This window comes from Sparus aurata, chromosome 1 (assembly GCF_900880675.1).
Source record: "Sparus aurata chromosome 1, fSpaAur1.1, whole genome shotgun sequence".
In the NCBI taxonomy this organism is placed as follows: domain Eukaryota; kingdom Metazoa; phylum Chordata; class Actinopteri; order Spariformes; family Sparidae; genus Sparus; species Sparus aurata.
Window position 1 is genome coordinate 20,215,687 of NC_044187.1, and position 26,010 is coordinate 20,241,696.

Sequence of the window (26,010 nt, forward strand, 5' to 3'; positions counted from 1 at the left end):
TAGGAAACAAACTTGCATTCTCAGGGAAAAAAAGTTACAGAGGGTTGATAACAAAGAAGTGCTTACAGCAGCATAAAACTCCACCAAGATACTCAGCCATCTATGCAAAACAAGTGGAAAGTTTCCTTTAAACCTAAATTAGTCTTCAAATGCAAATTCTTCACCCATGTTGATGAGACCAAAGGTTGTTAGACAGTGTACATTTTTAACCTGATAGTGAAGACCAAGCCTGGTTAAAGTTGCACTCTGGAAGTCACACCCTCCATGCTTATTTTAAATGCCATCCATCATTCTAAATCAGATACCTGAATGACAACTCTCCTTCGCACTATTCTGGTGGTCAAAAATTCATCATCTGAACTTTCGGACATTGATCCAAGCTCTGCAGCGATTTCCTGACCAAACAACACAAACCCATAAGATTTTATGACTGACAATATATGCATATGAATGTTTACAGCAAAGCAAGCAAAAAACAGAGTGATACGATGCACTTTCCATTGATTTTGAGTTTTTTGCATTGAATTTTCTTGCATTTCATTGGAAAGTACAACATGGCAGTCTGTAACCTGGAAATATATTTGCAAAACAAATACCATGCTTTTACTTCATTAATTGCTTATTGCTGATGAAATAACAAGTCGCTTGGGTTAATACTGTGAGTGGTACAGCTGGTTACAGGCAGCAAAGTGACATGCTGAGCCAGAACTGGTTAAATCTGAAATAAAAACAAAAATAATGGTTATAGGGAGTTTAAGATCCCATCCATGTGGCCAGAGGGTTAGCAGTCATTCCTTTCTGAAGCAAATATAGTATTCAATTAAGCTCTGGAAAAAGCTTGCAGGTTTGGGTGGTTTACCAAATCTCATCTTACCCTTGTCAGATATTTATCAGTATCATCATATGCCCCAAGTTCACAGAGAGAAGGTGGTTGTGAAGCCTCACACAAGGTGAATTCCTCATCCGAATCTTCATTCTCTTCACGTAAATTATAAAGAGGCTCATGGACAAAAGGGGCATCCTCATAATCTTCACTTCCAGAGGACAGCAGGAATCTTTGATTCACCTTTTTCAGCACTCTTCCCCTTGTACTTGGTTCAGGTTCATCAGATTCAGTCTCTGAGAAATCTGATGCAGCTTGTTTGCAGTCAAAGTATGGCTCTGGGTCAGAGTATTCAAAGGTTGGGCTGTTAACACCACTATTAACAACTTCTGAGTATTCTGGAGGCATGTCCGTATGGCAGGTTGTGGGAGAGCAGGTCTCTTCATACCCAAGTGGGATGCTGTACTCCTCATCAGAGGTTGATGAAGTCATCTCTGCTTTAACTGAACTGGGCTGAGAGGCAAAACACTCAGAGTCTACTGGAGTCAGAGATTCTTCTGAATGCTGTCCGCTTGCCCTTGTCCTATCCTCTTCTGAGGATGTCTCTAAGTTCACTGAGGAGGGGTACGGCATCAGTTCCTCAAAGCTAAAATGTCTTGCGGATGTAACTGTCTCTGGAGTCAAATCCGAAAGAGACTGAGAAGACATATCTTCACTCTGAGTAGCTTCAAAAGAAGGTGCCTCCCTCAAAGATGGAAGTTGATACTGAGTACTCTGTGTGGATATTTCTTCTGTCAAACCCTTTGAGTCAATAGATGATATAGCTGATTCAAGTTCTTCTTTACTTTGAAGAATGTCAGTTGTAGAATGTTCCTCAAAGAGATTTGGTACCTGATGTACCTCAGGTATGTCTGACTGACCCTTTGTAGCTACTCCATGGGAAGACTCTGGAGGATATGTTTCAGTAGCATTTTCAGTATATTTGCTGGACTGAAATGCCTTCAAAGGAAAACTTGAGTTCAGTGATGGTTCCATCACTTCACAAAGTCTTTCAGACGATTCAAAAATTGAAAGCGAGTCAGTAGGGGATAGATTGCTGTCTTGACAGCTTCCAAGGCTTGTCTCAGAGTCTAAGACTATTTCAGGTTCAACTTGAATGGATGTTTGGAAATGTGCAGGCACTGTGCCTGTTACATTTGTGTGATTAGTGTCTTCTGTGAGCTGTGTAACAGATGACATGCTGGCTCTTTTGGTATCAATATCTTCTGTAGGGTATAGATCTTCAGGTGAAAAGTCTACAAACTTGCGAATTTGATCTTCTTCAGGACTTTTATCACTAGATTCTGACAGAAGCGTGTCATGTGTCTCTGGACTTTGACCATGACTAACTGAGACTCTTTCAGGTTCATCTTGAATTGATGTCTGGAAATGTGAAGGCTCTGTACCTACTACATTTGTGTCATTAGTAGTGTTGTTCGCAAGCTGTATAACGGATGACACAGCGACTCTATGGGTATCAATGTTTTCTGTAGGATCTTCAGACGAAAGGTATTCAAAATCTTGAAGTTGATCATTGTCTTGGCTAGATTTTGACAGAGGTGGGTCATGTGTCTCTGGACTTTGATCAAGACTGACTGAGACTATTTCCGGTTCATCTTGAATGGATGTCTGGAAATGTGCGGGCTCTGTGACGGACACATTTGTATGATACGTATCTTCTGCAAGCTGTATAAGAGATGATACACAGACTCTTCGAGTATTAATATCTTCAGTAGGGTCTTCAGGTGAAAGGTCTTCAAACTCGGGACTTTGATCATATTCAGGGCTTTCATCACTGGATTCTGACAGAGGTAGGTCAAGAGTCTCTGGTCTGAACTTAAGTTTCATCTCCTCCAGATCTGACAGCAGTTGGTCCAGCTGAGGGGACCCAGACCCTGATGTTGTTGGAACAGACTCTGAGGATATGATGATTTGGTCATCTGGACAGTCTTGAGTAGTTTGACAGGGTGAGTCTGGGGTCACTGAGCTTGGTTTAACTAAGTCACAATTTTCACTTTGTTTCAGGAATGACAGCTTTTCATCTTTTTCCTGAGGTGAGCTGCTTTGATTGGCAAATGTGATTTCAGATTGCATTTTACTTGGGTCAAAGGCAGCTGGAACTGGTAATTCTAGCTTTTCAATGGAAAGTGTGGTTGAATCGTGTGCCAAGGATGTTGTCTCTGTTGGAAAGACCTGACTCTGTCCTAAATTAACATTTTTTTGTTTAGAAGATTCTGAAAGATTTGTCTTTGAAGATGCTCTTGAGACCTGCAAGAAATGATACAATGGAATGGGAAAAAATATAAATAACAATGAATTGTGATTTATTTTGGTCATGAAAGGAAAAGATGAAATGAAGCATGCATCTGTCAAGGACAGGCTCTGGTTTTATACATGAATGCAATATCTCCAATGAGGAAATTCATTTGTAGCCCACTTGCATAGAGATATTACATTGAAAACATCTCTGACAGCACACTATTATTTTAATGATAAAAGCAGGGCACAAATGAACTTAAGTCAAAATCAGGCATTGGTGGAACATGAAGGTGGACATGCGCCATTTTGCACTAATTTCAAGTAAATTGTTGCTGCAGTGTCATAACACACTGCACTTCCCATTAAAATGCAAAACCCATCAAATTACAGTATTTGTCACAGTCAAACATTACTACTGTCTGTTCTTGTGTTGGTCACATACTGTATCATAAATATAATTTAACAGTTTGGAAAGCATATTGTAATATTTTCTGTAGAAATGAAACACAACTTTAACTATAACACAATCATTTCAACCAGTGGGTTGTGTCCCCTGCCTAGACAATTGAGACAACAGAATGTGGGAGAAGAGGTGGTAATTGGAAGCCATATCTAGCTATAGACATGCAATTATACTGTCGCATTTAATTTTGCAACTTAAATGAATACCAATCAAACTTCTTTAGACATAGCTCCCACTGAGGAATTGCCATGTTAGAAAACAATAGTGGCACCGATGGAATCACTGAGATCTCTTTTTATGTTTGTTATAAAAACAGACAGTACATGCCTTTGGCTTGGTCAAGTAAGTTGGTTGGATAAGACTTTTATGGCTGTTAAGACCCTGAAAGCAACTGCAACTTATTGAAAATGCAGTAGATAGTAATCTTAGGTAAGGTAAGATATACTGAGGCCAATTTAATCTCTTTAGGCTTGAAGCAGTCAAGTCAGGCAGTCTTATGATATCACTAAGGCCATTGGTTAGCTCTGTATGTATGTGGCATATGAGAGCATTCCATACCAGGACAAAAAGTTTATGTCACAATGACTGGGTCACTGTATTCTCCATTAGTTGTGCTTCACCGAAATATCATTTCTTCTGTTTTAATGCAAACATGCCACAGCAAGACAGTGAAGCATCTGAATTTTATTAGTGACAGCTTCTTCTACATTCACACATTATGTACTGCCATGTTCATTACTTTTGAAAGCAACACTGCATTCACTGCTTTGCAATAGCCTGTGCTGTCTTACCGGCACCAAGGAACTTTTGCTCTTGTCCTCACTCATGGATTTTCTTTTCATGTTCTTGGAAAACGAATCTTGGGCTTGTGTCATCTTTAATTGTGATTCAGGGTCAGTCCACTTATGCTCGTGTACAAGTTGTCTTCGTTTCACTGATCCTCTCTTTGCTTGAGTTTGTTCATGGAAAGCCTCCTCCAGCCAGACAACATGATGACATTCAATGTTTTGCTCTAAAGATGGCAAGTGACTCAACTTAGTGCAAAACTGGATAACATTGTTCGGTCTGACCTGATCTAGTCTAGGTTCTTTGCTTTCCATGGAGGAGGCCTGACAAAAAAAGACTGGTCATTATTGTTTAAGGAGGGCACTCTAGGCTCTCTCTCCATTGTTCCACTTGGTGGCATCAACATTTCAGGATGTAAATCTGATACTGTAAGATCAGGGACTGTAGAGTGGGACAGTGAAGAATCCTGTAATGGTTTGGAGTCTGGCGTGGTGTTTTCGAACTGACAAGGTTTGGGTGGGATATTTGGTTCTCCCATGCTGACTGGTGAATCATCTGATTTGTTTTGATTGCAAACCTTATCACAGACATATTTTCTGTCATAGGCTGGATCATATATGTGTGCCATTAACCTCCTGGAGACTTTTTTATATACAAGTCTGTTGTCTGCTGTAACTATCTCTTCTGGGAGATTTTGCCCACATGTCAGCGCGTTTAAAACTTCATCTTGATCTCCTATTGATTCAGGAATTTGAGGGGTAGATGGTCTTAACTCAGACATCCAGTAGTCAAGGAATGACTGTGTGTACTCATCATCAAATGGCATGTTGCTGATGGACTCACAAAACTCACTGTCAAACACAACGGACTCAGGAGAATCTGGTCTGATTTCATCAAGTAAAGTATCATGGCATAAATTACTATAATCCCTCTCTGGCATTATGGTGTCTGGTGGAAGAGATGAATTTTCTGACAAATGCATGTAATAACAAGGTTGACAGTCAAACAGGGGAATTTCAGAGTCAGGAGAAAGTGCAGTGAACTCATTAAGTGAGGAGAGCGATTCTGGAGAAGGTGGCCTCTGGTCAGTGAATGAGCAGGTCGAATATAAAGGACTTCCATCATCTGAATGTAATATTTCAGGTGATGCTAGACAAAACTCTGAAGGTGAAAAAGTCTCATTAAATTGACTCTGCATTTCATGCTGGGAAGGACCTGTGGATCTTGTTTCAACTGTGCCGGATCTAGATATGCCAGAATCGCTTCTACAGACTAGTGAAAATGTGCCAGAGATCACACCACTGGAATATAGACAGTGTGGAAGTCTGAACTGAGGAGCAGGTGAGTCAGGAGACAGTGACGTAAATTGGTATTGAGATGCCACTGACTCGGGAGACTGGGGTCTGCTCTCATCAAACAGGATATCAAGACAAAAATCTGTACCCTCCCAGTCTGAAAATGTTGATTCTGGAGTAAACAATCTGTCCCTTGCAAAGTCCAAATCGTAACTTGGATGTTGAGATCGGAAGTCGGGAACAGGTGAGTCAGGAGACAGGGACCTGAGTTCCCATTGAGAGGCCAGTGACTCGGGTGACTGTGGTCTCAACTCACTGACCCAATCGTATACGTCGGAATGAGTGTACTCCTCATCTGATGTCATTGATAGAGGCCATAAATGTTTCAATTCAAATGCTGAAACTGCGGGAACGACAGCAGTATGTTTTTCATGTGTAATACCACGCACAATATCTGCATATGTTAGAGCGTTTACATCGGAAAGCCGTAGGGATGCAGTTGAGGATACACTTGTGTGTTTAACTTCAATCTGGGAAGTAAGAGAGTCTGGTGAATCTGGTCTGTTTTCATCAAACAATTCCTCCAGACAAAAATCGTAATACTCAACATCTGACAGTGTTGAAAGAGGTGATACTGGTCTACATTCTGAGTGCTGTAAATAATAATCACAATGTTGAGTCATCATCTGGCCAAATGCCATGCTAGAAGAAAAGGGGTGCTGCTCAACTGATGCTACAGATTGTGGGGAGGATGCTCTAAAATCTGCCAACCATTCATGCAGAAGTGAAAAGTCAAAATCAGAAGACACCGATTCTGGGGACAACGCCCTATTACCAAAGAACCTATCAAGTCCAATGTCTGATAAAACTGACTGCGGGGACTCTGTTCTGCTCTCATCAAAAAGGAAATCCAGACATAAATCAGTACCTTCCCAGTCTGAGAGTGTTGATTCCGGAGTACACGACCTGTCCTTCGTTAATTCCACATCATCACACATACGTGGACATCTGAATTGAGGAACAGGTGAGTCAGGAGACAGTGACCTTAGTTCGTATTCGGACGACACTGACTCTGGAGATTGTGGTCTGCTCTCATTAAACAGGGTATCCAGACAAAAATCAGTACCCTCCCAGTCTGAAAATGTTGATTCTGGAGTAAACGACCTGTCTCTTGCTAAGTCCAAATCGTAATCCACATGTGGAGTTCTGAACTGAGGAACAGGTGAGTCAGGAGACAGGGACCTCAGTTCCCATTGAGAGGCCAGTGACTCGGGTGACTGTGGTCTCAACTCACTGACCCAATCGTATACGTTGGAATGAGTGTACTCCTCATCTGATGTCATTGATAGAGGCCATAAATGTTTCAATTCAAATGCTGAAACTGCGGGAACGACAGCAGTATGTTTTTCATGTGTAATACCACGCACAATATCTGCATATGTTAGAGCGTTTACATCGGAAAGCCGTAGGGATGCAGTTGCAGATAAACTTGTGTGTTTAGCTTCAATCTGTGAAGTAAGAGAGTCTGGTGAATCTGGTCTGTTTTCATCAAACAATTCCTCCAGACAAAAATCGTAATACTCAACATCTGACAGTGTTGAAAGAGGCGATACTGGTCTACATTCTGAGTGCTGTAAATAATAATCACAATGTTGAGTCATCATCTGGCCAAATGCCATGCTAGGAGAAAAGTGGTGCTGCTCAACTGATGCTACAGATTCTGGCGAGGATGCTCTAAAATCTGCCAACCATTCATGCAGAAGGGAAAAGTCAAAATCAGAAGACACTGATTCTGGGGACAATGCCCTATTACTAAAGAACCTATCAAGTCCAAGGTCTGATAAAACTGACTGCAGGGACTCTGGTCTACTCTCATCAAAAAGGGCATCCAGACACAAATCAGTACCCTCCCAGTCTGAGAGTGTTGATTCTGGAGTAAACGACCTGTTCCTTGTTAATTCCACATGATCCCACATCGGTGGATGTCTAAATTGAGGAACAGGTGAGTCAGGAGACAGTGATCTAAGTTCGTATTGAGACAACACTGACTCTGGAGATTGTGGTCTGCTCTCATCAAACAGGGTATCCAGACAAAAATCAATTCCCTCCCAGTCTGAAAATGTTGATTCTGGAGTAAACGACCTGTCCCTTGCTAAGTCCAAATCGTAATCCATATGTGGAGTTTTGAACTGAGGAACAGGTGAGTCAGGAGACAGGGACCTGAGTTCCCATTGAGAGGCCAGTGACTCGGGTGACTGTGGTCTCAAATCGCTGACCCAATCATCTATTGTGGAAAGGTTGTACTCTTCATCTGATGTCATTGAGGAAAGCCAAAAAGGTCTCAACTCAAATGATGTCACTGCCAAAGGCCAAAGAGGTCTCAACTCAAATGATGAAACAATTGGCATTTGGTCTTCATGTCCCATATGTGTGACGCCACGCACAATATCTGCATATGTTAGAGGCTTCGAGGTGGCAAACAGTAGGGATGCAGTTGCAGATACACTTGTGTGTTTAGCTTCATTCTGTGAAGTAAGAGAGTCTGGTGAATCTGGTCTGTTTTCATCGAACAATTCCTCCAGACAAAATTTGTAATATTCAACATCTGACAGTGTTGAAAGAGGTGATACTGGTCTACATTCTGTGCGCTGTAAATAATAATCACAATGTTGACTCATCATCTGGCCAAATGCCATGCTAGAAGAAAAGGGGTGCTGCTCAACTGATGCTACAGATTCTGGGGAGGATGCTCTAAAATCTGCCAACCAGTCATGCAGAAGCGAAAAGTCAAAATCAGAAGACACCGATTCTGGGGACAACGCCCTATTACTAAAGAACCTATCAAGTCCAAGGTCTGATAAAACTGACTGCGGGGACTCTGGTCTGCTCTCATCAAAAAGGGCATCAAGACATAAATCAGTACCTTCCCAGTCTGAGAGTGTTGATTCCGGAGTAAACGACCTGTCCTTCGTTAATTCCACATCATCACACATACGTGGACATCTGAATTGAGGAACAGGTGAGTCAGGAGACAGTGACCTTAGTTCGTATTCGGACGACACTGACTCTGGAGATTGTGGTCTGCTCTCGTTAAACAGGGTATCGAGACAAAAATCAGTACCCTCCCAGTCTGAAAATGTTGATTCTGGAGTAAACGACCTGTCTCTTGCTAAGTCCAAATCGTAATCCACATGTGGAGTTCTGAACTGAGGAACAGGTGAGTCAGGAGACAGGGACCTCAGTTCCCATTGAGAGGCCAGTGACTCGGGTGACTGTGGTCTCAACTCATTGACCCAATCGTATACGTTGGAATGAGTGTACTCCTCATCTGATGTCATTGATAGAGGCCATAAATGTTTCAATTCAAATGCTGAAACTGCGGGAACGACAGCAGTATGTTTTTCATGTGTAATACCACGCACAATATCTGCATATGTTAGAGCGTTTACATCGGAAAGCCGTAGGGATGCAGTTGCGGATACACTTGTGTGTTTAGCTTCAATCTGTGAAGTAAGAGAGTCTGGTGAATCTGGTCTGTTTTCATCAAACAATTCCTCCAGACAAAAATCGTAATACTCAACATCTGACAGTGTTGAAAGGGGCGATACTGGTCTACATTCTGAGTGCTGTAAATAATAATCACAATGTTGAGTCATCATCTGGCCAAATGCCATGCTAGGAGAAAAGTGGTGCTGCTCAACTGATGCTACAGATTCTGGCGAGGATGCTCTAAAATCTGCCAACCATTCATGCAGAAGCGAAAAGTCAAAATCAGAAGACACTGATTCTGGGGACAATGCCCTATTACTAAAGAACCTATCAAGTCCAAGGTCTGATAAAACTGACTGCGGGGACTCTGGTCTACTCTCATCAAAAAGGGCATCCAGACACAAATCAGTACCCTCCCAGTCTGAGAGTGTTGATTCTGGAGTAAACGACCTGTTCCTTGTTAATTCCACATGATCCCACATCCGTGGATGTCTAAATTGAGGAACAGGTGAGTCAGGAGACAGTGATCTAAGTTCGTATTGAGACAACACTGACTCTGGAGATTGTGGTCTGCTCTCATCAAACAGGGTATCCAGACAAAAATCAGTTCCCTCCCAGTCTGAAAATGTTGATTCTGGAGTAAACGACCTGTCCCTTGCTAAGTCCAAATCGTAATCCATATGTGGAGTTCTGAACTGAGGAACAGGTGAGTCAGGAGACAGGGACCTGAGTTCCCATTGAGAGGCCAGTGACTCGGGTGACTGTGGTCTCAAATCGCTGACCCAATCATCTATTGTGGAAAGGTTGTACTCTTCATCTGATGTCATTGAGGAAAGCCAAAAAGGTCTCAACTCAAATGATGTCACTGCCAAAGGCCAAAGAGGTCTCAACTCAAATGATGAAACAATTGGCATTTGGTCTTCATGTCCCATATGTGTGACGCCACGCACAATATCTGCATATGTTAGAGGCTTCGAGGTGGCAAACAGTAGGGATGCAGTTGCAGATACACTTGTGTGTTTAGCTTCATTCTGTGAAGTAAGAGAGTCTGGTGAATCTGGTCTGTTTTCATCGAACAATTCCTCCAGACAAAATTCGTAATATTCAACATCTGACAGTGTTGAAAGAGGTGATACTGGTCTACATTCTGTGCGCTGTAAATAATAATCACAATGTTGACTCATCATCTGGCCAAATGCCATGCTAGAAGAAAAGGGGTGCTGCTCAACTGATGCTACAGATTCTGGGGAGGATGCTCTAAAATCTGCCAACCAGTCATGCAGAAGCGAAAAGTCAAAATCAGAAGACACCGATTCTGGGGACAACGTCCTATTACTAAAGAACCTATCAAGTCCAAGGTCTGATAAAACTGACTGCGGGGACTCTGGTCTGCTCTCATCAAAAAGGGCATCAAGACATAAATCAGTACCTTCCCAGTCTGAGAGTGTTGATTCCGGAGTAAACGACCTGTTCCTTGTTAATTCCACATCATCACACGTACATGGACATCTGAATTGAGGAACAGGTGAGTCAGGAGACAGTGACCTAAGTTCGTATTCGGACGACACTGACTCTGGAGATTGTGGTCTGCTCTCATCAAACAGGGTATCCAGACAAAAATCAGTACCCTCCCAGTCTGAAAATGTTGATTCTGGAGTAAACGACCTGTCTCTTGCTAAGTCCAAATCGTAACCCACATGTGGAGTTCTGAAGTGGGGAACAGGTGAGTCAGGAGACAGGGACCTGAGTTCCCACTGAGAGGCCAGTGACTCGGGTGACTGTGGTCTCAAATCGCTGACCCAATCATCTATTGTGGAAAGGTTGTACTCTTCATCTGATGTCATTGAGGAAAGCCAAAAAGGTCTCAACTCAAATGATGAAACAATTGGCATTTTGTCTTCATGTTCCATATGTGTGACACCACGCACAATATCTGCATATGTTAGAGGTTTCGAGGTGGTAAGCGGTAGGGATGCAGTTGCAGATACACTCGTGTATTTAGCTTCAATCTGTGAAGTAAGAGAGTCTGGTGAATCTGGTCTGTTTTCATCAAACAATTCCTCCAGATGAAATTCGTAATATTCAACATCTGACAGTGTTGAAAGAGGTGATACTGGTCTACATTCTGAGTGCTGTAAATAATAATCACAATGTTGAGTCATCATCTGGCCAAAAGCCATGCTAGAAGAAAAGGGGTGCTGCTCAACTGATGCTACAGATTCTGGGGAGGATGCTCTAAAATCTGCCAACCATTCATGCAGAAGTGAAAAGTCAAAATCAGAAGACACCGATTCTGGGGACAACGCCCTATTACCAAAGAACCTATCAAGTCCAAGGTCTGATAAAACTGACTGCAGGGACTCTGTTCTGCTCTCATCAAAAAGGAAATCCAGACATAAATCAGTACCTTCCCAGTCTGAGAGTGTTGATTCCGGAGTACACGACCTGTCCTTCGTTAATTCCACATCATCACACATACGTGGACATCTGAATTGAGGAACAGGTGAGTCAGGAGACAGTGACCTAAGTTCGTATTCGGACGACACTGACTCTGGAGATTGTGGTCTGCTCTCATTAAACAGGGTATCCAGACAAAAATCAGTACCCTCCCAGTCTGAAAATGTTGATTCTGGAGTAAACGACCTGTCTCTTGCTAAGTCCAAATCGTAATCCACATGTGGAGTTCTGAACTGAGGAACAGGTGAGTCAGGAGACAGGGACCTCAGTTCCCATTGAGAGGCCAGTGACTCGGGTGACTGTGGTCTCAACTCACTGACCCAATCGTATACGTCGGAATGAGTGTACTCCTCATCTGATGTCATTGATAGAGGCCATAAATGTTTCAATTCAAATGCTGAAACTGCGGGAACGACAGCAGTATGTTTTTCATGTGTAATACCACGCACAATATCTGCATATGTTAGAGCGTTTACATCGGAAAGCCGTAGGGATGCAGTTGCAGATACACTTGTGTGTTTAGCTTCAATCTGTGAAGTAAGAGAGTCTGGTGAATCTGGTCTGTTTTCATCAAACAATTCCTCCAGACAAAAATCGTAATACTCAACATCTGACAGTGTTGAAAGAGGCGATACTGGTCTACATTCTGAGTGCTGTAAATAATAATCACAATGTTGAGTCATCATCTGGCCAAATGCCATGCTAGGAGAAAAGTGGTGCTGCTCAACTGATGCTACAGATTCTGGCGAGGATGCTCTAAAATCTGCCAACCAGTCATGCAGAAGCGAAAAGTCAAAATCAGAAGACACCGATTCTGGGGACAATGCCCTATTACTAAAGAACCTATCAAGTCCAAGGTCTGATAAAACTGACTGCGGGGACTCTGGTCTACTCTCATCAAAAAGGGCATCCAGACACAAATCAGTACCCTCCCAGTCTGAGAGTGTTGATTCTGGAGTAAACGACCTGTTCCTTGTTAATTCCACATGATCCCACATCCATGGATGTCTAAATTGAGGAACAGGTGAGTCAGGAGACAGTGATCTAAGTTCGTATTGAGACAACACTGACTCTGGAGATTGTGGTCTGCTCTCATCAAACAGGGTATCCAGACAAAAATCAGTTCCCTCCCAGTCTGAAAATGTTGATTCTGGAGTAAACGACCTGTCTCTTGCTAAGTCCAAATCGTAACCCACATGTGGAGTTCCGAAGTGGGGAACAGGTGAGTCAGGAGACAGGGACCTGAGTTCCCACTGAGAGGCCAGTGACTCGGGTGACTGTGGTCTCAACTCGCTGACCCAATCGTCTATGGTGGAAAGGCTGTACCCTTCATCTGATGTCATTGATGAAAACCAAAAGGTCTCAACTCAAATGATGAAACAATTGGCATTTTGTCTTCATGTTCCATATGTGTGACACCACGCACAATATCTGCATATGTTAGAGGTTTCGAGGTGGTAAGCGGTAGGGATGCAGTTGCAGATACACTCGTGTATTTAGCTTCAATCTGTGAAGTAAGAGAGTCTGGTGAATCTGGTCTGTTTTCATCAAACAATTCCTCCAGATAAAATTCGTAATACTCAACATCTGACAGTGTTGAAAGAGGTGATACTGGTCTACATTCTGAGTGCTGTAAATAATAATCACAATGTTGAGTCATCATCTGGCCAAAAGCCATGCTAGAAGAAAAGGGGTGCTGCTCAACTGATGCTACAGATTCTGGGGAGGATGCTCTAAAATCTGCCAACCATTCATGCAGAAGTGAAAAGTCAAAATCAGAAGACACCGATTCTGGGGACAACGCCCTATTACCAAAGAACCTATCAAGTCCAAGGTCTGATAAAACTGACTGCAGGGACTCTGTTCTGCTCTCATCAAAAAGGAAATCCAGACATAAATCAGTACCTTCCCAGTCTGAGAGTGTTGATTCCGGAGTACACGACCTGTCCTTCGTTAATTCCACATCATCACACATACGTGGACATCTGAATTGAGGAACAGGTGAGTCAGGAGACAGTGACCTAAGTTCGTATTCGGACGACACTGACTCTGGAGATTGTGGTCTGCTCTCATTAAACAGGGTATCCAGACAAAAATCAGTACCCTCCCAGTCTGAAAATGTTGATTCTGGAGTAAACGACCTGTCTCTTGCTAAGTCCAAATCGTAATCCACATGTGGAGTTCTGAACTGAGGAACAGGTGAGTCAGGAGACAGGGACCTCAGTTCCCATTGAGAGGCCAGTGACTCGGGTGACTGTGGTCTCAACTCACTGACCCAATCGTATACGTCGGAATGAGTGTACTCCTCATCTGATGTCATTGATAGAGGCCATAAATGTTTCAATTCAAATGCTGAAACTGCGGGAACGACAGCAGTATGTTTTTCATGTGTAATACCACGCACAATATCTGCATATGTTAGAGCGTTTACATCGGAAAGCCGTAGGGATGCAGTTGCAGATACACTTGTGTGTTTAGCTTCAATCTGTGAAGTAAGAGAGTCTGGTGAATCTGGTCTGTTTTCATCAAACAATTCCTCCAGACAAAAATCGTAATACTCAACATCTGACAGTGTTGAAAGAGGCGATACTGGTCTACATTCTGAGTGCTGTAAATAATAATCACAATGTTGAGTCATCATCTGGCCAAATGCCATGCTAGGAGAAAAGTGGTGCTGCTCAACTGATGCTACAGATTCTGGCGAGGATGCTCTAAAATCTGCCAACCAGTCATGCAGAAGCGAAAAGTCAAAATCAGAAGACACCGATTCTGGGGACAATGCCCTATTACTAAAGAACCTATCAAGTCCAAGGTCTGATAAAACTGACTGCGGGGACTCTGGTCTACTCTCATCAAAAAGGGCATCCAGACACAAATCAGTACCCTCCCAGTCTGAGAGTGTTGATTCTGGAGTAAACGACCTGTTCCTTGTTAATTCCACATGATCCCACATCCGTGGATGTCTAAATTGAGGAACAGGTGAGTCAGGAGACAGTGATCTAAGTTCGTATTGAGACAACACTGACTCTGGAGATTGTGGTCTGCTCTCATCAAACAGGGTATCCAGACAAAAATCAGTTCCCTCCCAGTCTGAAAATGTTGATTCTGGAGTAAACGACCTGTCCCTTGCTAAGTCCAAATCGTAATCCATATGTGGAGTTCTGAACTGAGGAACAGGTGAGTCAGGAGACAGGGACCTGAGTTCCCATTGAGAAGCCAGTGACTCGGGTGACTGTGGTCTCAAATCGCTGACCCAATCATCTATTGTGGAAAGGTTGTACTCTTCATCTGATGTCATTGAGGAAAGCCAAAAAGGTCTCAACTCAAATGATGTCACTGCCAAAGGCCAAAGAGGTCTCAACTCAAATGATGAAACAATTGGCATTTGGTCTTCATGTCCCATATGTGTGACGCCACGCACAATATCTGCATATGTTAGAGGCTTCGAGGTGGCAAACAGTAGGGATGCAGTTGCAGATACACTTGTGTGTTTAGCTTCATTCTGTGAAGTAAGAGAGTCTGGTGAATCTGGTCTGTTTTCATCGAACAATTCCTCCAGACAAAAATCGTAATACTCAACATCTGACAGTGTTGAAAGAGGCGATACTGGTCTACATTCTGAGTGCTGTAAATAATAATCACAATGTTGAGTCATCATCTGGCCAAATGCCATGCTAGAAGAAAAGGGGTGCTGCTCAACTGATGCTACAGATTCTGGGGAGGATGCTCTAAAATCTGCCAACCAGTCATGCAGAAGCGAAAAGTCAAAATCAGAAGACACCGATTCTGGGGACAACGTCCTATTACTAAAGAACCTATCAAGTCCAAGGTCTGATAAAACTGACTGCGGGGACTCTGGTCTGCTCTCATCAAAAAGGGCATCAAGACATAAATCAGTACCTTCCCAGTCTGAGAGTGTTGATTCCGGAGTAAATGACCTGTTCCTTGTTAATTCCACATCATCACACGTACATGGACATCTGAATTGAGGAACAGGTGAGTCAGGAGACAGTGACCCAAGTTCGTATTCGGACGACACTGACTCTGGAGATTGTGGTCTGCTCTCATCAAACAGGGTATCAAGACAAAAATCAGTACCCTCCCAGTCTGAAAATGTTGATTCTGGAGTAAACGACCTGTCTCTTGCTAAGTCCAAATCGTAACCCACATGTGGAGTTCTGAAGTGGGGAACAGGTGAGTCAGGAGACAGGGACCTCAGTTCCCACTGAGAGGCCAGTGACTCGGGTGACTGTGGTCTCAACTCGCTGACCCAATCGTCTATGGTGGAAAGGCTGTACCCTTCATCTGATGTCATTGATGAAAACCAAAAAGGTCTCAACTCAAATGATGAAACAATTGGCATTTTGTCTTCATGTTCCATATGTGTGACACCACGCACAATATCTGCATATGTTAGAGGTTTCGAGGTGGTAAGCGGTAGGGATGTAGTTGCAGATACACTTGTGTATTTAGCTTCAATCTGTGAAGTAAGAGAGTCTGGTGAATCTGGTCTGTTTTCATCAAACAATTCCTCCAGATAAAATTCGTGATACTCAACATCTGACAGTGTTGAAAGAGGTGATACTGGTCTACATTCTGAGTGCTGTAAATAATAATCACAATGTTGAGTCATCATCTGGCCAAATGCCATGCTAGAAGAAAAGGGGTGCTGCTCAACTGATGCTACAGATTGTGGGGAGGATGCTCTAAAATCTGCCAACCATTCATGCAGAAGTGAAAAGTCAAAATCAGAAGACACCGATTCTGGGGACAACGCCCTATTACCAAAGAACCTATCAAGTCCAAGGTCTGATAAAACTGACTGCGGGGACTCTGTTCTGCTCTCATCAAAAAGGAAATCCAGACATAAATCAGTACCTTCCCAGTCTGAGAGTGTTGATTCCGGAGTACACGACCTGTCCTTCGTTAATTCCACATCATCACACATACGTGGACATCTGAATTGAGGAACAGGTGAGTCAGGAGACAGTGACCTAAGTTCGTATTCGGACGACACTGACTCTGGAGATTGTGGTCTGCTCTCATTAAACAGGGTATCCAGACAAAAATCAGTACCCTCCCAGTCTGAAAATGTTGATTCTGGAGTAAACGACCTGTCTCTTGCTAAGTCCAAATCGTAATCCACATGTGGAGTTCTGAACTGAGGAACAGGTGAGTCAGGAGACAGGGGCCTCAGTTCCCATTGAGAGGCCAGTGACTCGGGTGACTGTGGTCTCAACTCACTGACCCAATCGTATACGTCGGAATGAGTGTACTCCTCATCTGATGTCATTGATAGAGGCCATAAATGTTTCATTTCAAATGCTGAAACTGCGGGAACAACAGAAGTATGTTTTTCATGTGTAATACCACGCACAATATCTGCATATGCTAGAGCTTTTACATTGGAAAGCCGTAGGGATGCAGTTGCAGATACACTTGTGTGTTTAGCTTCAATCTGTGAAGTAAGAGAGTCTGGTGAATCTGGTCTGTTTTCATCAAACAATTCCTCCAGACAAAAATCGTAATATTCAACATCTGACAGTGTTGAAAGAGGCGATACTGGTCTACATTCTGAGTGCTGTAAATAATAATCACAATGTTGAGTCATCATCTGGCCAAATGCCATGCTAGGAAAAAAGTGGTGCTGCTCAACTGATGCTACAGATTCTGGCGAGGATGCTCTAAAATCTGCCAACCAGTCATGCAGAAGCGAAAAGTCAAAATCAGAAGACACTGATTCTGGGGACAATGCCCTATTACTAAAGAACCTACCAAGTCCAAGGTCTGATAAAACTGACTGCGGGGACTCTGGTCTACTCTCATCAAAAAGGGCATCCAGATACAAATCAGTACCCTCCCAGTCTGAGAGTGTTGATTCTGGAGTAAACGACCTGTCCCTTGCTAAATCCAAATCGTAATCCACATGTGGAGTTCTGAACTGAGGAACAGGTGAGTCAGGAGACAGGGACCTGAGTTCCCATTGAGAGGCCAGTGACTCGGGTGACTGTGGTCTCAAATCGCTGACCCAATCATCTATTGTGGAAAGGTTGTACTCTTCATCTGATGTCATTGAGGAAAGCCAAAAAGGTCTCAACTCAAATGATGAAACAGTTGGCATTTTGTCTTCATGTCCCATATGTGTGACGCCACGCACAATATCTGCATATGTTAGAGGCTTCGAGGTGGCAAACAGTAGGGATGCAGTTGCAGATACACTTGTGTGTTTAGCTTCATTCTGTGAAGTAAGAGAGTCTGGTGAATCTGGTCTGTTTTCATCGAACAATTCCTCCAGACAAAAATCGTAATACTCAACATCTGACAGTGTTGAAAGAGGCGATACTGGTCTACATTCTGAGTGCTGTAAATAATATTCACAATGTTGAGTCATCATCTGGCCAAATGCCATGCTAGAAGAAAAGGGGTGCTGCTCAACTGATGCTACAGATTCTGGGGAGGATGCTCTAAAATCTGCCAACCAGTCATGCAGAAGCGAAAAGTCAAAATCAGAAGACACCGATTCTGGGGACAACGTCCTATTACTAAAGAACCTATCAAGTCCAAGGTCTGATAAAACTGACTGCGGGGACTCTGGTCTGCTCTCATCAAAAAGGGCATCAAGACATAAATCAGTACCTTCCCAGTCTGAGAGTGTTGATTCCGGAGTAAACGACCTGTCCCTTGCTAAGTCCAAATCGTAATCCACATGTGGAGTTCTGAACTGAGGAACAGGTGAGTCAGGAGACAGGGACCTGAGTTCCCATTGAGAGGCCAGTGACTCGGGTGACTGTGGTCTCAAATCGCTGACCCAATCATCTATTGTGGAAAGGTTGTACTCTTCATCTGATGTCATTGAGGAAAGCCAAAAAGGTCTCAACTCAAATGATGAAACAGTTGGCATTTTGTCTTCATGTCCCATATGTGTGACGCCACGCACAATATCTGCATATGTTAGAGGCTTCGAGGTGGCAAACAGTAGGGATGCAGTTGCAGATACACTTGTGTGTTTAGCTTCATTCTGTGAAGTAAGAGAGTCTGGTGAATCTGGTCTGTTTTCATCGAACAATTCCTCCAGACAAAAATCGTAATACTCAACATCTGACAGTGTTGAAAGAGGCGATACTGGTCTACATTCTGAGTGCTGTAAATAATAATCACAATGTTGAGTCATCATCTGGCCAAATGCCATGCTAGAAGAAAAGGGGTGCTGCTCAACTGATGCTACAGATTCTGGGGAGGATGCTCTAAAATCTGCCAACCAGTCATGCAGAAGCGAAAAGTCAAAATCAGAAGACACCGATTCTGGGGACAACGTCCTATTACTAAAGAACCTATCAAGTCCAAGGTCTGATAAAACTGACTGCGGGGACTCTGGTCTGCTCTCATCAAAAAGGGCATCAAGACATAAATCAGTACCTTCCCAGTCTGAGAGTGTTGATTCCGGAGTAAACGACCTGTTCCTTGTTAATTCCACATCATCACACGTACATGGACATCTGAATTGAGGAACAGGTGAGTCAGGAGACAGTGACCCAAGTTCGTATTCGGACGACACTGACTCTGGAGATTGTGGTCTGCTCTCATCAAACAGGGTATCAAGACAAAAATCAGTACCCTCCCAGTCTGAAAATGTTGATTCTGGAGTAAACGACCTGTCTCTTGCTAAGTCCAAATCGTAACCCACATGTGGAGTTCTGAAGTGGGGAACAGGTGAGTCAGGAGACAGGGACCTCAGTTCCCACTGAGAGGCCAGTGACTCGGGTGACTGTGGTCTCAACTCGCTGACCCAATCGTCTATGGTGGAAAGGCTGTACCCTTCATCTGATGTCATTGATGAAAACCAAAAAGGTCTCAACTCAAATGATGAAACAATTGGCATTTTGTCTTCATGTTCCATATGTGTGACACCACGCACAATATCTGCATATGTTAGAGGTTTCGAGGTGGTAAGCGGTAGGGATGTAGTTGCAGATACACTTGTGTATTTAGCTTCAATCTGTGAAGTAAGAGAGTCTGGTGAATCTGGTCTGTTTTCATCAAACAATTCCTCCAGATAAAATTCGTGATACTCAACATCTGACAGTGTTGAAAGAGGTGATACTGGTCTACATTCTGAGTGCTGTAAATAATAATCACAATGTTGAGTCATCATCTGGCCAAATGCCATGCTAGAAGAAAAGGGGTGCTGCTCAACTGATGCTACAGATTGTGGGGAGGATGCTCTAAAATCTGCCAACCATTCATGCAGAAGTGAAAAGTCAAAATCAGAAGACACCGATTCTGGGGACAACGCCCTATTACCAAAGAACCTATCAAGTCCAAGGTCTGATAAAACTGACTGCGGGGACTCTGTTCTGCTCTCATCAAAAAGGAAATCCAGACATAAATCAGTACCTTCCCAGTCTGAGAGTGTTGATTCCGGAGTACACGACCTGTCCTTCGTTAATTCCACATCATCACACATACGTGGACATCTGAATTGAGGAACAGGTGAGTCAGGAGACAGTGACCTAAGTTCGTATTCGGACGACACTGACTCTGGAGATTGTGGTCTGCTCTCATTAAACAGGGTATCCAGACAAAAATCAGTACCCTCCCAGTCTGAAAATGTTGATTCTGGAGTAAACGACCTGTCTCTTGCTAAGTCCAAATCGTAATCCACATGTGGAGTTCTGAACTGAGGAACAGGTGAGTCAGGAGACAGGGGCCTCAGTTCCCATTGAGAGGCCAGTGACTCGGGTGACTGTGGTCTCAACTCACTGACCCAATCGTATACGTCGGAATGAGTGTACTCCTCATCTGATGTCATTGATAGAGGCCATAAATGTTTCATTTCAAATGCTGAAACTGCGGGAACAACAGAAGTATGTTTTTCATGTGTAATACCACGCACAATATCTGCATATGCTAGAGCTTTTACATTGGAAAGCCGTAGGGATGCAGTTGCAGATACACTTGTGTGTTTAGCTTCAATCTGTGAAGTAAGAGAGTCTGGTGAATCTGGTCTGTTTTCATCAAACAATTCCTCCAGACAAAAATCGTAATATTCAACATCTGACAGTGTTGAAAGAGGCGATACTGGTCTACATTCTGAGTGCTGTAAATAATAATCACAATGTTGAGTCATCATCTGGCCAAATGCCATGCTAGAAGAAAAGGGGTGCTGCTCAACTGATGCTACAGATTCTGGGGAGGATGCTCTAAAATCTGCCAACCAGTCATGCAGAAGCGAAAAGTCAAAATCAGAAGACACCGATTCTGGGGACAACGTCCTATTACTAAAGAACCTATCAAGTCCAAGGTCTGATAAAACTGACTGCGGGGACTCTGGTCTGCTCTCATCAAAAAGGGCATCAAGACATAAATCAGTACCTTCCCAGTCTGAGAGTGTTGATTCCGGAGTAAACGACCTGTTCCTTGTTAATTCCACATCATCACACGTACATGGACATCTGAATTGAGGAACAGGTGAGTCAGGAGACAGTGACCCAAGTTCGTATTCGGACGACACTGACTCTGGAGATTGTGGTCTGCTCTCATCAAACAGGGTATCAAGACAAAAATCAGTACCCTCCCAGTCTGAAAATGTTGATTCTGGAGTAAACGACCTGTCTCTTGCTAAGTCCAAATCGTAATCCACATGTGGAGTTCTGAACTGAGGAACAGGTGAGTCAGGAGACAGGGACCTCAGTTCCCATTGAGAGGCCAGTGACTTGGGTGACTGTGGTCTCAACTCGCTGATCCAATCGTCTGTGGTGGAATGAGTGTACTCCTCATCTGATGTCAGTGATAGAGGCCATAAAGGTCCCAATTTAAATGCAGAAACTGCGGGAATGGCAGCAGCATGTTTCTCATATGTAACACCATGCAGAACATCTGCATATGTAAGAGCATTTACAGTGGAACCTTGTAGGGCTGCAGTCACAGAAACACCTGTGTGGTTAGCTTCAATCTGTGAAGGTTGTGAGCCTAGTGAATCTGGTCTGTTTTCCTTGATAAATTCATCAAGACATGCGTAATGCTCAACATCTGACAGTGTTGGAAGAGGTGACAGTGGTTTACATTCTGAGCACTGTAAATAATAGTTACAATGTTGACTCTTCATGTGTCCAAATGTCATGATATTAGAGAAAAAATGTTGCTCAACTGTTGCCAAAGAGATTGGGGATGACTGACTGATGTCAGACATAAATGTTGATTTATTAGAGTCCTGTCTTGATTCATCCGAATTGTCAAGGCTTAAATCATCATCCATTTTCCCTAATAATATATTTGACATATGTGGCTTTAATGCTCTCTTACCCCGTTCAAGTAAAGAGTCGTCTGTGTGTAATTTTTCACCTTGAAACTCAAAATTGTATTTTGGTCTCTCAACCAAGTTAAAGACAACTGGTTTGGGCAATGTTAGTTCTTTGAACATCTGACAAGTTTCAGTCAATTGTTTGTGAATTTTGTGATCAAAGCATTGCACTTCATTGTGTTGTGGGGTGGTTTGTCCGTTGTTTGTCAAATGAATATCTGACTGACCTTCTGATGTTGTGAATTGAGAAGGTTCTGGTTCCAATTTAGAAAACCAGTAATCTATGAAAGATTGGCTACTTTTCTCCTGTAGTTGTGGGGTTTCCAATGAAAGCGGCTTTACTTGCAATGACTTTACTGTTTTACCTGAACAGTCTCCTCTATATATACCCCTGACAGATTTTAAAGGAGCATCCACAGAATATTGCAAATAATCACAGTTCATATGGATGTCCTGTGAAACTGACATATCAGGTGGAATATAACTGCTTGATGTGACTGATTTTTCAGGGAGAGGAGGATCAAGATGTGAGGCTAGTAAATTTGGTGTGAATGCTCTACCCTCACCCACTTTCTCATTGCAGCCTGTCATGGATGGAGCTGATGTCAGCATGGGATAGGGCGGATCTTCTCCTGAATATAGTAAATAATAATCACAAAACTGACTCATAAGTTCGGCACGAATTGGTTCTGAGAGCAAGAGTTCGAGAAATGAGAAACTGCACTGGGAAGTCTGAGATTCTGGTGAGGATGGTTGGCAGTCCCTATCTAATGATCCATATCCATCAATATTTCTAGCTGAGTCAGATGAAGATCTATCAAGATAAACATATTGCAAAAAGTCATCACACTCAATATTTGAAGTCACTGGTGATAATGCTCCGATGCCTCCCTTTATCTGTGGACCGTCAGGAATAGTTGAACAGAATGTAGGTACTTGTGAGCTGGGGCACAGTGGTCTATACTTATTCCAAGACTCAAAAGAGTCAGAACAAAGTGAGTGTGAATTCACAGTTGTTGCATAATCTTTCAAACTTTCTAACTGGGTTTCAAATTTATGTGTATGTGACTGATTGGGGTGTAATTTATTTTCAGTGAAATCAATTGTAATTTCTGGTGAACTACATGCATCAGATCTTGGAGAGAGTGCCCGGCTGTCATCTAATATACAGGAAAAGTCAGGTAAGATCCTTTTTTCCCCCTGTGGAGAGTCAGGTGACATTGCCCTATAATCACTTATTGACATGACAGATTCAGGGGATGACAGTCTCAGTATGGGGTCATTTAGTGTCCAATTCTCTGAAAGACCACTTTCATTCACAGGTGGTGAGCCACAATGGTGCTCAGACAACAAGGAATCAGGGGTGAACGGGATGTACTCTATAAAAGGTAATGTTGCATTTTCCTCGGGTAATTGTGATGCACAATGGGCAATAGGTATGAGAAGGCTAGAAAAGGCAGTGTTTGTGTCAGATTTGTAGGACGCCTTTGCCGTTACTATGACATAGTCACTATCTGGATGAGGAGAACAACGATTCAGGTACTGATCAGTTGAGTCACAGGCCATGTGACCAGGGTCATCAGTTGTCATACTGTTGGTCTTAATTTTGAATGGTTCCACCATGCTGTACTTAGCTGTAGGAATAATGGGGTCAATTGACTTGACATCACCATTATCATCAATGAAGGGCATGTTTTCAAGCTGTGGTGTATCGCTAAACTCATCACAAAGTTTACTGAAGTCAGTCTCAGCTTGGTCTGATTCTGACAGGCTCAGACCAAAGTCTCTGATAGAGATAGATGATGGTAACTTCAGAACTTCAAGTGATTGACCTTGCTCATCTTGACAACCACACTTCATCAAAGGTAAGGTTTGGTTGCAGTCATCTTTGACTTGGCACTGCTTGCCCCCTTGGAGAGGCCTGATGGAATGTACTTCAACATGGTGGCAATCTTGCTTGGCTTTCATTTTGGGGTTAAAAATTTGAGTTGCTTGGCTCCCCAATGCTGCTTCTTTTGAGGTGGGAAGCGTACTTACTTGCTCATCTGAGTTGTCGTAAGCTGTAGGTTCTTGTGTGATTATATCCTCTGAGGTCCATAGGTTAGGGTTTAATTCACTGTAAAACAAAAAGGTCACTCATTATGACTTTGCATCAATGTGATATGACCAAGCCCAAATCTAAGAAGAAGAGTTTAAATTCAACATCCACAAACAATGGGACCAGGCCATATACCAGTGCCCACTGTGTTATATTTAAGCATGCATACCAGTGGCATCAGGATATAGCACTGTTGTATTTCTCAACGCTGACATGCTGGGAAATATTGAACTCCAGAAAAGCAGCAAGCTTTTGTACTTCTTTTTTGTCTGTATACCCATATGGCATTTCTGGTGCATGCATGAGTGTCAGTTGAAAAGTGTCAAATACTGCTACACTACATTACACTGGATATGTGTATGCAGAATCAGGAAACATTTCAAATGAATAATTTACTGTGGGATCTCAAGCTCCTCCAACAGGTCACCATGCATGCTCTCTGAGGGGGTGTGCCCAACAGGCTCTGCCCAGGAAGGAATATCCAATAAGGAAGCAACTGATAGGTCCTCTTCAGAAACAGCTGGGGGTGGTCTGCGGTCTGACTCCACCCTTCTGATGACTCTTGGGCTGTCTGCATCCTCTTGAACTGAAGATAGGGCTACTGACACTGGAAAACACACATAATACATATGTGTGCAAATACACAAATAGAGCCTGGTGTTAGACAGAGTCTTCAAACTTGTATGTTGAATTGAGTATTGAGAGGTGTAACTACCTTCACTGTGATCCAGTGTCTTTTCTATCTCTGCATAAGTTCTAGATGTTTGTTCTTGAACTGACTTGTTCATCTGGGTTTCAATAAGATGAACGATGTCCATGCGGTTGATCTTGGTTAGTCTCTTAATCAGACTGTCCTCTGTGAAAGTATTTCATTCAGTTAACACAATGAAGAAATTATGTCAAATTTGACAGTTTAAGATTACATTCAATTTCAAGTATGAATATAGATTAAGTAAATACACAAACATTTTGGTTAAAACTAAAGATAAATTAAATTGATTTTTCAGGTTGTGTTCACACAATTGACTGTAGGGCTAGAAAGTAAAAAGGTAATAGTGCATTCAGTATCATAAAACAAATAATGTTTACAGAAGTTAACGTTTACAAAAGTAATGTTCCTAGTAAAACGTCAGCTGAAATATGCCAGATCAAACCGCCATGTACCTGTTGCATGTTTGCCTTCACGTTCAACCCATCGCTGCAGCAAGGCATGGCTCTGCTCTTGAAGGGAATTAGGATTCTCTGTCCTTACTAACTGGATATCATCTTCACTGAATTCCAGCTCTCTTGCCAGCTCTGGGGTGATGGATAACAAAACAAGGGGTGAAAAAAAACCTAAAACTTTTTTTGTATGTTTTGCAGCTAGAACATGTACACTCCTGTCATTTTCTGCTATTTCCCTAGTTCTGCTCAGAAATACAATAACATGCACCAAATACAATTTTTCCTGAAGATGAAAATTGAAATATTTGCATTATTTTACAGCTTACCTGTCCAGCTGAAGCCAAGAAGATCTGCAATGATAGCTAATGTCTCCTCTTTCCTGTCAGCATCATCCTGCCAATCCACTAAAAATGCCATCAGAGCCAAACATTCAATCTTAATATTATGGTTGAAAGGTCAAGGTGTAAAATACTATGTATCTCAAAGTAAACCTATTTCCACATTGTAGGTACCAGTCACTGAAATATACATTGTAACTGTAGATTTAAATTTCCTTTAATTGAATCTATGTTATGGGCTGTAATACTCTGAAATTGAGCATGGATCTGTGATGTTGACATGGATGATAACATAAAGGTTGGCCTTAGGGTCACTCTAAAGAGCAATACACTTGTTTATGAACTGTGCCTATTTGCTCACAATAAGCACATCATGTTTTTTTAATCATTAGTGAAAGCAATGACAATGTGCTGATTAAGCAATCTGCATGCTAATATTAGTAAAGCTGTATTAGTAGTACATATATTAATACCAATACAACAGTGGAAGTCTGCATCA

At 42.6% G+C, this 26,010-nt stretch overlaps 2 protein-coding genes across 14 annotated transcripts in view; both read right to left on the minus strand.

The window, feature by feature from the left end:
- The window catches only part of ank2a (ankyrin 2a, neuronal), an 87,289-nt gene that overhangs the window by 4,175 nt on the left and 57,104 nt on the right, over positions 1-26,010 (minus strand). For all 9 annotated transcript variants that reach the window (XM_030421645.1, XM_030421603.1, XM_030421630.1 and 6 more), the window contains 5 exons: positions 25,500-25,577; positions 25,174-25,305; positions 24,725-24,865; positions 24,406-24,616; positions 23,949-24,027 (listed from right to left, as the gene is read on the minus strand). In XM_030421645.1, the coding sequence (XP_030277505.1) occupies positions 23,949-24,027; positions 24,406-24,616; positions 24,725-24,865; positions 25,174-25,305; positions 25,500-25,577 (641 nt within the window). The remainder of the gene's footprint in view (positions 1-23,948; positions 24,028-24,405; positions 24,617-24,724; positions 24,866-25,173; positions 25,306-25,499; positions 25,578-26,010) is intronic.
- Positions 1,687-23,942, minus strand: LOC115584134 (uncharacterized). 5 transcript variants are annotated; one of them, XR_003984488.1, is made up of 3 exons: positions 12,988-23,942; positions 4,376-10,015; positions 1,687-3,130 (listed from the first exon to the last, which is right to left on the minus strand). XR_003984488.1 is itself a non-coding variant. In XM_030421591.1 (3 exons), exons 1-3 carry the CDS (start codon positions 23,877-23,879, stop codon positions 4,660-4,662), a joined length of 11,715 nt encoding a protein of 3,904 aa, XP_030277451.1. In that variant the 5' UTR covers positions 23,880-23,942; the 3' UTR covers positions 1,687-4,659. The 5 variants fall into 5 exon arrangements, 4 of the variants coding, with proteins under 4 accessions (XP_030277451.1, XP_030277445.1, XP_030277436.1 ...); XM_030421591.1 differs by having other exon boundaries at positions 1,687-10,015; positions 12,988-14,943; positions 19,477-23,942; XM_030421585.1 differs by having other exon boundaries at positions 1,687-10,015; positions 12,988-14,943; positions 18,499-23,942.

What these genes read in the sequence shown, in the direction of transcription:
- LOC115584134 (XM_030421565.1), bottom strand. Translation starts at nt 23,879, where the DNA reads ATGAAAGCCAAGCAAGATTGCCACCATGTTGAAGTACATTCCATCAGG. An exon ending in GACAAAATGCCAATTGTTTC is followed by an intron (nt 10,016 to 12,987) that starts ATCATTTGAGTT and finishes TTTGGCAGTGAC; the next exon opens with ATCATTTGAGTTGAGACCTT.